This window comes from Chaetodon auriga, chromosome 12 (genome assembly GCF_051107435.1).
Source record: "Chaetodon auriga isolate fChaAug3 chromosome 12, fChaAug3.hap1, whole genome shotgun sequence".
Taxonomy (NCBI): Eukaryota; Metazoa; Chordata; class Actinopteri; order Chaetodontiformes; family Chaetodontidae; genus Chaetodon; species Chaetodon auriga.
Genome location: NC_135085.1, coordinates 15,034,768 through 15,047,861, shown reverse-complemented (window position 1 = coordinate 15,047,861; position 13,094 = coordinate 15,034,768). Strand labels below are relative to the sequence as shown.

At 42.7% G+C, this 13,094-nt stretch overlaps 1 protein-coding gene across 3 annotated transcripts in view; it reads right to left on the bottom strand.

Moving 5' to 3' along the window:
- The window catches only part of LOC143328982 (laminin subunit alpha-3-like), a 51,665-nt gene that overhangs the window by 3,426 nt on the left and 35,145 nt on the right, over window positions 1-13,094 (bottom strand). For 2 of the 3 annotated variants that reach the window (XM_076744563.1, XM_076744564.1), the window contains 30 exons: window positions 11,200-11,313; window positions 10,545-10,663; window positions 10,360-10,440; window positions 10,167-10,267; window positions 10,003-10,056; window positions 9,761-9,912; window positions 9,205-9,315; window positions 8,998-9,109; window positions 8,630-8,797; window positions 8,337-8,533; window positions 8,049-8,165; window positions 7,604-7,758; window positions 7,289-7,430; window positions 7,074-7,173; window positions 6,880-6,996; window positions 6,619-6,789; window positions 6,278-6,429; window positions 5,972-6,166; window positions 5,736-5,884; window positions 5,432-5,594; window positions 5,211-5,338; window positions 4,603-4,747; window positions 4,384-4,485; window positions 4,115-4,281; window positions 3,891-4,008; window positions 3,631-3,771; window positions 3,385-3,515; window positions 3,047-3,181; window positions 2,794-2,914; window positions 112-245 (listed from right to left, as the gene is read on the bottom strand). In XM_076744563.1, the coding sequence (XP_076600678.1) occupies window positions 112-245; window positions 2,794-2,914; window positions 3,047-3,181; window positions 3,385-3,515; window positions 3,631-3,771; window positions 3,891-4,008; window positions 4,115-4,281; window positions 4,384-4,485; window positions 4,603-4,747; window positions 5,211-5,338; window positions 5,432-5,594; window positions 5,736-5,884; window positions 5,972-6,166; window positions 6,278-6,429; window positions 6,619-6,789; window positions 6,880-6,996; window positions 7,074-7,173; window positions 7,289-7,430; window positions 7,604-7,758; window positions 8,049-8,165; window positions 8,337-8,533; window positions 8,630-8,797; window positions 8,998-9,109; window positions 9,205-9,315; window positions 9,761-9,912; window positions 10,003-10,056; window positions 10,167-10,267; window positions 10,360-10,440; window positions 10,545-10,663; window positions 11,200-11,313 (3,992 nt within the window). Of the gene's footprint in view, window positions 1-111; window positions 246-1,855; window positions 2,446-2,793; window positions 2,915-3,046; window positions 3,182-3,384; window positions 3,516-3,630; window positions 3,772-3,890; window positions 4,009-4,114; window positions 4,282-4,383; window positions 4,486-4,602; window positions 4,748-5,210; window positions 5,339-5,431; window positions 5,595-5,735; window positions 5,885-5,971; window positions 6,167-6,277; window positions 6,430-6,618; window positions 6,790-6,879; window positions 6,997-7,073; window positions 7,174-7,288; window positions 7,431-7,603; window positions 7,759-8,048; window positions 8,166-8,336; window positions 8,534-8,629; window positions 8,798-8,997; window positions 9,110-9,204; window positions 9,316-9,760; window positions 9,913-10,002; window positions 10,057-10,166; window positions 10,268-10,359; window positions 10,441-10,544; window positions 10,664-11,199; window positions 11,314-13,094 lie in introns of those variants that run through there. The other variant, XM_076744565.1, reaches the window with a different exon arrangement.

The following is a 13,094-nucleotide window of genomic DNA, read 5'->3' as shown; positions in this document are numbered from 1 at the left end:
CTCAGCCAAGCAATTTTTTTTAATTAGAAGTCCTCCAGTGACAGTTTCATGTGTCTGCATGCTGCATTGTGAAATGTGCAGTGAGGTAGGACAGGTATACAGTATACTCACCTGGGCTGCAGGACCTGTAGTGGAAGGCTGTAGCTCAGGCTGCTAACAGGACCGCCCATACGATAAGCATGTTGAACCAGAGCTGGTAATGTACACGCTGATAGACTCTCGTTTATCGCATGTGTCACACCATCCTAAAACAGCACAAACATAAAGAGGCACTCAGAGCAAGGCTCAAAGTTGGCCCTGAAATCTTTGTTTGCTCACACATGTTTGGCAAGTCTCTGAAGCGGTTCCACTCTGTCAAAAAATAAAGATGGGAGGGTACAACAATGTACAGTGGTACAAATGACACAACATGTAAAACACTAAATATACTGTGTTAAAGTGGGGCCCTTTATAAATAAAGATTTGGGTGCTATAGTAATACACTTTTGTGAGAGGATTTGTTGCTACTTTGAAAAAATAAATGCAGCACCTCAACTAACAATTTTTTCATTCATCTGCCGATTACTTTATAGATGAATTGATTGTTTGGTCTGTAAAATGTCATAAGCAGTGAAAAATGTCCATCCTATTTTCCCAAAGCCCAAGATGACTTCATTAAATTGCTCGTTTTGTTCATCCAACAGTCCAAAATCCAAATATATTGAGTTTGCTCTCACAGAAGGCTGAAAAAAACAGTAAAGAGCTTGAACCAGAGCATATTTTTTGTTTTTTGCCTTAAAACATGACTAAAATGATAACTGTTGCAGATATACTGTCTATTGCCAATGCTATTAACACAGACCAGAAACAGTAGATGTCTGCCAAAGAGACTCAACTACCTGCATATCATCACATTGATAATTAGCCAAGTATAACCAGGCAGTTATGATTTCATCAGTCATATAGTTAGCACTGATGATAACTGGTCGGTCAGTATGAATCATGCAATTACAGCTACGAAATAATATATCAGATGCTTTATGTCAGTTACATTGAGTTTCCTGTAGCAGCACAACATCCACAAATCATCTGTTTATTCAGAGGTGTGTTTGGTTTCAACATAATTAGTTTAGAGTTTTGAGCTGTGCTTGTTATACTGTTGGGCACAGCGTGCAGGAAAGTAGGTGCTTATGCGATATGAGCGATTCCAGTCAGGGAAGTCACTCATACACTCAAGGACAACAGAGGTGACCTTATAATGGAAGTGCAGAGATTATGAAACTGTAAACAGACTCGAGTACCTTTTTGAAATGGCGCATTTGGTCCTGATACTATAGAAAACAGAAATAATGGATGGCTGTTGGCTTAGACCAAAAAAATCATATTACACACAGATATTACATAATGCGGTAAGAGACGCCCATGACTGAGTTCCACCGCACTGTCAACAACTGATTATTGCACTTGCATGAACTTGTGCAGCACATAAGAGTTTATTATTCAGGCAATCTCCTGTGTGTCAGGGGTTGCTGGAAACTCGATTGTGGTGATTCGGCGTCCTTTAGTCAGAAGCTCTAAATCAAATACGCGAAGCTTAAATTATGATGGCATGCAAGATCCACACTGATATGAGAAAATTGCGTAATCATGCTTTTGAGAACACAGAATGAACACAAACAGGCAAGCTCTACTCTCAGCTGTGAAATACCAACATTTCAGCGTTCCTCAACCTTAAATGTCGGGAACCCTTTGAGAGTTTCAAGAGATGGACGACTGATAAATTTAGATTTGGTTGTTTAGTCAAGTTTATTTGCATAGCTATTGGTGTTACATACAAAATCTCACAGGGCTTTACTGGCCCACAACTGCGAGGGTTTCCATTTGATAAGTGCTTTAACTTGAAATAATTTAACAAGTTTGAAATATATTATTTGCATCCCACTATATACTTCAAAGTAGAATATAAAAGTATGCTATAAGCAACTTCACCTGAATATTATCATGTAAAACAGGTTGAGAAACTCAGGTGCAGATCCTAGTGTGTTTACTGGATATTAACTGTTTATCTCTTAGATAGTAAAGGTAACATCTATGTTGTTATATAACTGGTACGTCAGTGTTTAGGTCTGACAGCAGTGAGTTAGTAGACACGTGCTTGTGAATGACTGTTAGAAAGTGGTTCATTACTGAGTCACAAGAAGGAAAGAGACATGAGGTGATTTCAAGCTTGTTATTGTAAGTGTTTGTTATTACTGGATTTTTAAATAGAACAGACAAAGATACAATACATTTAATCATTCTTATGATTATTGGGAACGTTCATGCAACTTTTTTATTCAAGTACACAGCAGACAAATGAGCTTGTGCATAACCAACAGAACATCGCGCTGCAAGCTGCCCGTTTTTCCTGTCAATATTAGATTCTTGTCAGCGTCAGCAGGTCTTAGGGCTCCTTCTTCTTCATCTCTGGAAATAAGGCAGCAAGATGTAATGTAAACAATGCCAACATAGGACACACACTGTGATTGTTATTTCACCTTCGAAAAGCAGTATTACACAGGAGTTTCGCTCTGTAAACATTACAAAGAGAGAGATAAAGGTGACTTACTGCTAGTGAGTGGACTCAATCATCAACTCACCATGTTCACCATTTACATCTACATAATAATGTACCTTGACACACAATAATGTCACTTGATTCAAAGAAAACAGAAGCACATTTTAATTACTTCAAATTAATAATTTCCAAATGTTAGGATTTTAACTCACTAATATGAATTACAGTATATGAGCGCATGAAAGACAAACACTCACCTTCTTAGAGATGCGGTCCAGCATCAGCTGAGCGGGACTGTCAGCAGTACACACATCCACAAAGACATCTCCAGACGCCGTGAAGGTGCTGAAGTCCTCAGCCTTGTACAGGTTGGCTGGCCTGCAAACAGAACAAATGACCGGTGTAAACACAATGCATAGAAGCACATACAGCGGCACCTTTGCATGCCACTGTAGATACAATCACAGTGAAATTATGGAGCGATTGCAATGCAAAGTGAGGGAACCTTACCGTCTTGTGTAGAGGTTGGAGATGCAGCCTTTGAACTTGTCTTGTCCCAGGAACAACTTGCCACTTGTGTCAGCTATGGAAGTGCTGCCACTCTGCTCCTGACCCTTGTCTTCATCATCAATAACCAGCTCAATCCTGTTTGGAAAAATCATCATGGATTTTTTGTAAGCAGACTCAAGCAGTTGTTGATTATTTGTCAGAATTTGTTCATTTTCATAGTATTTGAAACATACACCCAAAAAAACACCAAATCACAGACTAGTTAACAAAGCAAAGTTAAATATGTGTGGATGTTATTTATTACATGTTTGAATGTAAAACCATTGCCTCTCTCATACCTTCCACCTCTTCTGATCACAGTCAGATAATGCCACTTGTCATCGTGATATTGTTTGTTTGATTTCCAGATCTTGTTGTCGAAATTGAGAATCACGTGACCATTTTCCAACACAAGATTCATCCCGTTAGCCTGGAAAACAGGGAAAAGAAAAGTTCTTTTTAAATCTGGCCTGTTGTGCTAATTGAATCTGATCTCAAAAGTCAGAATTGAAACATGAGATTTCAAAATAAAAGTGATGACTGACCAGCTGTTTGTCCTGCAGAATGAGACCCTGTTTCTCGGTGCTCTTGAATCCGACGGAGACAGTGACGTCATTAGCCAGACTAAAGCCGGCAAGGTCAGCTGACAGGGAGCTCCCCAAGCTGAACTCCGCTTTACGAGTGACCTACACAACAACATAGACATTATACATCAGTTAATTAGTTACAATACAATACAATAAGTGTGGTTTGGATGGTGATGTCAGCTGGTAACTGGCTTGAGATGCAGAGGTTAACGTCCTACCAGGGAATCCTTGGGGCAACCTTTGCTGATGCCCACATGCTCAGCAAGAGGTTTAAAGTTTTGGTTCAGCTTCAGATTCTTCATGCATCCTTTGAATGGCTGCATGGTGATTTTATTCCTGTGAGGAGGAACAGAAACTCAAGTTATTCTCCATGAATGGGGAAAGGATCGGTCATCTAACTCACAATACACAGTGATGGAGGGGAAAAATGTAAAGCACGTACTTCTCCCTCAAGGCTTGTGGGGCACCACCAATATAATATTCTTTAAAGTCGTTGTTTTTGTAGCTGGCTTGAGTTGAAATCTCATCATTTTTCCCATTACTGGTCACCCGAACTGTCAGTTTTCCCTGGGCTGTGCTAATGATCAAGATGTCTGCCCATTCCTTGATCTGTAGAAAGGATAGAGGAGCAAGACACGGTTGAATGAATTATGCATTATTTACAAATCTGGTTGTTGAGGAAGGAATGCAGAAAACAAAAAAGCATCTTACCGGAAATATTTTCTTGTCCTGCTGTTGTTTAACTGGTGCGTTGAGCAAATTACCACGTAGGACAATGATGCCCTTCTCTAGCGTCACGGTCAAGTAATTGTCCTATGTTTAAGAGGAAATAGAGAAATGATATTCTTGCAAATAGTACAGATAATAGATAATACTACTAAAAATGCATCAAAATGTGAGATTCATAACGTAACCATATGAATAGCTTACCTCACTTCCGATGTAGAAGAGCAGACCGTTTTCTGCACGAGTATAGATGGTCATACTGACGACGAGGAAAGAATACTGTTTTTCAAAAACCACTTTGCCATAGCCAGTGCCTTCATAGTAGTCAGAATCCATTGGAGGTACATATCTGGAGAGAGGGCAGAAAAAGTCACAAAGTGTTTTCCGTCTGCCCTTTTTCTAGGATCACGTATTGAGGATCGCAGTGGGGCTGGAGCCCACTCAAACATTCACTGGGCAGGTAGGGCTAGCACACTGCTAAACACCAGTAAAAGGCTGCAACCAGCCTGACCTACGTGCCTTTATGAGAAAACACTCAGATCACTACAGGAAATCCACAAAAAAAACAACACGGGAAGATCAAATAAGTGCTGCATAGAATGGGCTAGTGCCAATTTAAAAGCACTGTTCAGGCAGATAAGAGGGGCGAGAGCATGAGCCACAGGTATGACATCAAAAACAGGGGTGGGGTGAGACTGAAAATGTCAAACACTAGATGATTATACAAAGATAAGTTATTTGCTGCATGTTGAAATAATGCCACAACATGCTTGTGCAGATAAGGCATAGAAGCACATCATACTCGGTCTTACCTCTTGCATGGAGTCTCCACATTGATCTTCTCTGCCTTTTGGAAATTATAGAGACTGACGATTTTGTCGTTAAGAGATGAGAACTCAATGCAGCCCTTGTACATGGGGTACCTGAGAGGAGGTGGGGGCTGAGGAGGAGCAAAACAGAGAAAGGTATTAATCAAATCCACCTTAGTTAAAAAAAATAAATGTCTTGCTGTTCTTATTTCCTTGCTGCTTACAGTGAAGTCTGCAGGGTAGCCTCCAACATAGAAAACGATATCACTGGGACTGATGTCCAGGAGGCTCTTGCTGTCGTCTCCTTGCGCAGTGCCCTTAATTGGTGCACCAGGTGTGTTTGAGGTGATATCTTTGGTGAGGACCATCTCTGCGTCTTGATAAATTCTAAATTGCGAGAGGGGGAAGAATATCCACATATTCATCATGTTTACAATCCGTTCTTCACGTTGTTAAATCAGGGTGGATCCAAGTGAAAATATAAACAGATGCATTACTGAGAACAGGTGAATGAAGCTTTCTGTTTACCTGCGTAGGTCCACTTTATCGAACTTAGCCGGCTCAGACGCAGACTTGGTGATGAATCCCGTTTTCATCTTGTGCTCGACTCCGTTGAGCTTGTACACACCGTACAGCACGTTGTCTCTCAGGACCATACCCAGGTAGTTCTTAGAGGACTGCAAGACACAGTTTGTTAACGCCATGTGTACAGTTAGAGACTAAATCTTATATTAAAACATTCACATGAAATTGGAGTTGCTTACATCTTTGTTGCCGAGGTACAACACAAACATGTCTCCTTTGTCTCTGGTCTGTCTGCGTCGGCGGCTTCCGTCTCCCCTGCCTTCAGGTCTCTGCAGCGACAAAGACAGGGCTGTGTAGGCCTTCAGATCCTCCAGATTCTTAGGTGGGCGCAGCTGCACGTGGCCATTGCCTGTGAACTTCATCGGGATCACAATCTGGAGAAGACATAAAAAAACAGAGAAATTAGACCCATCAAGGAAAATAGGGAATGAGTTGGTTTGATTTGGGCTGGTTACTCTATGGATGTATTCAGAGTGGGACCTCACCCTGTTGGCTGCGTCCCGGGCTTGTTCAATGAGCTCCTTGATCTTCTTGATGTTGTCAGTTATGTTGTTTTTGGGGGGGAACTTTGAGGTCAGGTTCTCCACCTCTGAGATCTTATTACTTAGAGATGGGATGGATTTCAGCAAGTTATTCACTGCAAGTAGAAGAGAGGGCGAGAAAACAAATTGATTCCGAGAAAGCTGGGACGGTGTGCTATATGTTCAATGTTTGACCTCATCAACTTCATTGATTTTTGTAAATATCTGCTTATTATGAAGTTGTGGAATATTCCAAAAGATGATTTTCTGTTTTTATTTACGTATTACACAGTTCAAAATCTCACCCGTCTGGTTCACATCATTCAACACATTGCTCAGGTTGGGGTCCACAGGAGTGGCACCGATCTTGTCAATTTCCTTTTTGATGGCATTCAGTTTGTCCATAGTGTCATTGGCCGTGCCATTGGCCGCAGCTGCCTTCCTCTTGGCTTCGTCGATCATACGAGCGATGTCATCTGATTTGAAGAAAAATTAAGAAAAACATGAACTCTGTGGACAGACTGGGTAAAGAAATATTCATGCTATACTGTCTTGACTTGTTCTACCTCTCTTGATGTCTTTTAATTGGTTCTGTGCATCAAGCAGGTCTCTCTGAAGATCTGTCTTCTTCTTGTCAGCATCCTTCAGGCGCTTCGTCAGGTCAGTGAGGTTTCCTGCAGCGCCTGTCAAAATAAAAAAAGAATTCATGACTGAGCTTTAGGGTTATTTTAACAGCTATCTAATAGTAGGGCCGACTTACCTTTAAGGTCTTTATCTGCCTCCTTTGCATTCTGCAGTAGATCGTTACCAGTCTTTTTCAGGTCTTTTGCTCTTTCTGTCAGCTTCTGGTTTTTTAAGTTCTAAAGGAAGAAAAATGTTAAAGTGAACCAACATTTTAAAACGTCATTATCATAATATCATTCCAAGAAGCGTGTACGGTGATTTAATGATAAAGGTATCAGGTCTGTGGCTTACATTCAAGGCATTGTCTGCTGCACCTTTGGCCTCCTTAGCTGCAGCCTCCGCAGCATTGATTGCATCTGTGATGTTCTTGTAGGCATCAATAGCGTCTTTGGCATTACGCACTTCAGTGCGTCCACTTGCGTTCTTCACAGCACTGTAATACACAATAACACGGGAAGAAAATAAACCCAAGACACAAGGAGAATGGATGCACAAAACATGAAAATCTCTAGCATAAGCAACAGACAGTGTTTTGCTGAAATCCACTCATTAGACCTCAGGTTATAATGAGCTTGTGTGTCTTTATTGTATGAACAGAAGACCTACTCCTCAAGTTCCTTTGCCAGCTTCTGAAGGTTCTTAGCGTGTTGCTCTGCAGCCTCCACAATGCCCTCCTTGGCTGCTGCCTTGGAAATATTATTCACCTTCTTGGTCAAGTCAGTCTTGGCACCATCCAGCTGGGCTGCCAGCTGTTCATATTCCTACAGAGGAGAAGGGCAGGAGAATGAGTGCAAGTTACTCATAAGAGCAGAATATGTCATTTACCTCACCTCAGGGCACAAGGAGCAAGAAAAAAAAGAAAAAGATCATAATCTGAGTAGGAAGCATGTTAGGACCTGACGGCTCGCGGGTGTGGGATGAGAGATGAGGCCGTTCATTATAACACAGCTACAGTGTGTCACAATGTTTTGGCTCATGAGAAGCAACACAGCATATGTAAGTGCAATAATTTGAGGTAAAGAGCACGTAGGCTACAGTTTTTCAAGCGTACCTTTTTGCTGTCAGACAGCATTTTGGCCAAATCCTCTGTTTTCTTCAGCTCATCTTTTGCCATGCGCACTTGGTCCTCAACAATCTTCCGCTCCTTTTTCATATCTTCGATACGTTTCTGTCGGGAGAACAAGAGTATTTACACACACTGTGTAATGACAATGAATAGCAGTTCTTTCAATTTGTTCATTCTTTACTTAGTTTACGTAATACTATTTACCACTGCTTTCCGTATTAATCATTAACCAGCAAGCCCACAAGTTTCTCAAAACTACTTGTCAGTTATTACCTGCAGATCTCCGAGTGCCTGAGCATTCAGTCCGTTCTGGGTGTTGGCTTTTTTCACCGAGTCCATCGCCTCCTTCAGAGCCTTGTCCAGGTCCTTCAGCTTGTCCTCAAACCCCTTCAAAAGGCCCTTAATCCTGTCTGCTGCATCCTTGTTCTGGTCACACTGCTTACTTACATTAGCATTGATGTGGTCCAGCACTGGAATAGAGAGTCAGTGAAAGGAAATGTGAGCAGTCCGTGGTGACTTTTTCTCCAGTCATCAAACAGCTCTCCACAAAACTAGTAGCATCTTACATTTCTTGGCCTCGTCTCTTTCTTTCTCTGCAACTGTCTTCAGTTCGGAGAAGTTTCTGTTCTTCATCTCCTTCACCATGCGCTGAGCATCTTCTAGCATTTTAGTCATGTTTGCATTGGGAAACATGTCACCACGAGTGCCTGCCTCCTTCAGTTGGTCCAGCAGAGCTTCACACACACAAAAACACGCAGTCAGTCAAGCAAATACTTATGCTCTGATAGTCAGCGACATCCTGTATTATTGGAGACTATTATTTGACTATCTATTAAAATAAACTACGCATGCTGGAGGACAAAACATAAAGACATTAAGACACTAAAAGACAAAACAGACAGAGTTGTGGTGCTGAGCTGAAATTTGCCTTTACCTTGGATTTTCTTGAGAGTCGTTCGAATGTCTGAGTCCAGATCTTTGGCCCTCTTGTGGGTTCTTCCAACATCTGCCACAGCCTTGTCTGCATCAGCAGCCTTTTTATCCGCCTAAATAAAAAAAAACATACCGACAATGCACATTTACACACATACTGCGTGCTGATATTGCAATAAAATGCTCGGCCTTGTCTCCAGCACTCTACCTTGTCTTTGAGGAAGCTGATGTCATCTGAGAGATTGCGCGTCTCATTCCCCAGCTGGTTGACTCTGGACTTTTGGGTGTTGATGGCAGAGCTGAATTTGTTGACAAGAGTCTGGAAAAAGCACGGTGGCAGAAATGTAAATAAAGTTGCACCAAGTCACATTCAGACACTGCAGGTGGTGTGCTGGAGCTTGAGGCTGATAGGGGCTGTTTTCAAATGGTGCAGCTGCGGGAATTATCCAGTGGTGTATCATGGATGCACAAAGGACGCACACTCAAATGAAGTGGATGTAACAATCGAGATTATGAAGGGAAAGAGAAACGACAGGTCAGTGCAACAAATACTAGAATCCAGCGGTGTGGTCTCTAACTCGCGTCGACACACAGGCTGTGGGACGAAATTCACCGAGATGGCTTATCAGCAGGAATCTCGAATGTTTGGACAAGCACACCCATCCTGTGCCAAACTGTTTGTGTGCCTGTGTGTGTTTGTGTGAGTGTGTATTGTACGTGTAGGAAACAGCCATGCGCAGGGTTACAGCGCACTGAGACGTTACCTTGGTGTCTGCCACGGCCTTTTCCAGCTTCTTCAGCCTGTCCTGAGAGGAGGCGCTGGCAGTGGCGTTGTCCATCTGAGACTTGATCCTTCCCAGCTCATCATCCAGCCTCTCCAGACCATTTAGTAAATTCTGAGCACAATTGTCACACTCTAGAATGCAAAAGGGGATTGGATTAAGAAAAGTTTGTCCTGTAAACTGCATGTCACAGCGTCAGACCTCAGCTCTTTTTATTAGCTCACCTGGGCAGTTCTCATCGGTGTTTGTGTCTCCAGGCTCCAGTGTGTTCTTGCAAACTGGGGAAACAGTTCATTTAAATGAAATGTATGATGATGCACAGGAATATAAATGAATGAATTGAACTAATTAATAGTGGATTCATGCATTGCTGAGTCCAGAATCTGACCTCCAGTCTTGGGATCACAGTTGTTGCTATTCCCATTGCAATTACAGGGCCGGCAACTTCCTCCTGGTGTCAGTGGATCACCATAGTAACCAGGAGCACAGCTATAGGAAAAAGAAGTGAGTGGCAAAATAGGAATAAGTTGAGAGTCTTCAAAAACACATGGTATATGCACAGGCCTGTTAACGGATCTCACCTCTCACACTTGTCTCCAGTGTAGCCTGCTCTGCATACACACTGGAAGTCTCCAAAGACCTCCCTGCAACCTAAGGCAAAGCTGCACATCGAGAGAGACGATCATGAGTTCATCCTTGAAATATTATTTAATTCCCATTTAGTTATAACACAGCTGTTTGGAGGTGTTTCATTCTTTTCACCCACCTGTTTGCGGGCACGCTGAACGGGCACGGGCAAACTCTGCATGTCCTCTGAGCCGCGCTTCCATAGTAGCCTTCTTTGCAGCGTTCACATCGGTCCCCAGCTGTGTTGTACTGACAGTTCTGAAAGTGACAGAACGCGATCATTAAACCACTTTTAAATCACATGTGTAGAATGAAGCAAGTAAAGAAAGAAAATACCGGAGAGAGAAGGTATAAAAAACAAATCTCAAGTACACCCAGCGCACTGCAGCGAGCCTGCCTCTGTCCATTTGTCTGCTAGGGTGTGGATCCATGCAGCCATTGTACACACAGGCCCGGTCCTGACTGTCTTGCATAACAATAACACAGCAGAGACGGCTGAGATTTTGAAATGCATGAAAAGGATCCTCCTCCCACCAAGGAGAATAATAAGCGAGAGGGGCCCCGTCACGGGAAATTAGGGTGCCAAATCAAATAATGTTTCTGATGTGTTGATGTAAAAAACACAAAGATGTGCCCTGAGGCTGCGAAGTCTAGACTCTGACTAAACTGTGGTCCACAGGCACACTGGAGTCCGCTGGAGGTAATCACTCTCGGTTTTAGTTGTGTGGGTGTCGGTACTGTGTACCTCTGGTCATGACGCCATTAGTAAGGGTTGAATTGAGTGTGTTTCTTACCAGGCACCTCCCGGTCTTGTCTTCACACTCATCAGCCAGACCGTTGCACTCACAGGGCACACAGCGGCCCAGGAAAGGCCCACTGCCATCTCTGTAGTAACCAGGAGAACATTTCTGGAAAAGAGAAACATAAAAACATGATTGCCCTACTGGAAATGACTGCTTAAGAGTATAACTCATACATGCAGATGTACCACTGCATATCTGGATTCAAAAGCAACGTTATTTAATCTGAACAAATATGACACTGGGGGTGGTCGATTTACTTGACAATGATATTGATATATATTATGACAGATATATATTATGGTAGAGATAGATGTTTTCTGGAAATTATAACTGAGGAACATTTAACAGGCTAAACAACCAGACAGGAGTGTTTGTTTTTGGCTAATCCAGCAAATTTAATACTTTAAAAATTAAGGCTGTTCATCACAATAATTTAAAAAACCTGTAAATTGGTAAACTGATTTGCCTGAAACTCCAATTATTAGCAGTATACGTGTAAATAAATCTCTCATAAATCTTTGACATCTGTCCAATAACGACCCAATGAGAATGATATCATGGTATATAACAAAACACCAACTATCACTGCAGTTTAGAGAGACTAAACCATTAAACTGTGAACACAGAATCTGCTTTATTTTGCCTAAACAGTGGCAGTGTTTCCAGAGACTGTGCCACCATTCACAGAGGACGACAAAAAGCTACTCTCCCAGACAGCACCTCCGTTTGGTGTGTTATGAAGTGTGAGAGCACACAGCAATGAATTTGACCTGAACTGAGTGTCATAAACAATTAAGACTGATGGGCCAAAGCGTGACCTTTGCTTTGAGAGATAACAGCCCCAGAGACAGTAACAAGACACACCTGAGACGCTGAGAAATGTGACCTGCAGTTATGGTAAAACAACATCCCTGCAACAACAAAGATCTTCACAGACTTTACCTGAATCTGAGAACTGGCACCATTGTCATTGACAGAAGGAAAGTGAACTCTCTGTCCTCTGTCATGTACCGAGGGGTAGCGCACCCTCTGGGTACCCTCGTCATTCACTGACGGATACTCTATCCGCTGAGTTCCCTGGTCATGAATTGAAGGGTAGTGTATCCTCTGAGCCCATCTGTCATGATGCCTGGTGTAGCGGGGTCGCTCCCCTCTGCCGAAGGGCCTGTGGCCAGCACAGCAGAGTCCAATCAAAGTCCAACATAGCAGGGTCTGCAACAAAACCCGGGTTCGCCACCGTCTATCCATACACGTATCTAACATTCCTTACGTTTAGCCTGTGCGAAATAATGCTCCACTCTCCCCTACCACGGCCTCTTAAACACACATACCCACGCTCACACACACGCACATGAAGAGGACACGCCCCATGTCCCACCTGAGTCAGTCTTGCAGATCAGTATGAGTGTATGCAGGCGCACAAGCACACACATGCAAGTGTGTACTCGCCGTCTCTCTCTCTCTCTCTCTCTCTCTCTCTCTCTCTCTCTCTCTCTGGCACACACACACACACACACATGCGCACACACACAAAATAGCTTGAGACACTTCAGTCAAATGTGGATGCACACACAGGAAATCAGACCAGAGAAAAAGAAAATCACCATACTGTGTTTACTTAAGGCTACAGGGTCTGGTGATAAAGCCTCGACTTGAAAAAGCAAGAAAAGCTTTCAACTGTGTATTAATATTCTGTGTGTGTGTGTGTGTGTGTGTGTGCGTGTGCGTGTGTGGTTTATAACAGTGTTTGTGCAAGTATACAGTATGTGACTGAGAAGAAAGTCAGACAACAGACTCACACCTGAATCACGCTCCTCAAACACACAGCAGACACAACTAGGTGTGTCTGCTGTACTTGCAGACACACACACACGCTGTAGGTGCGC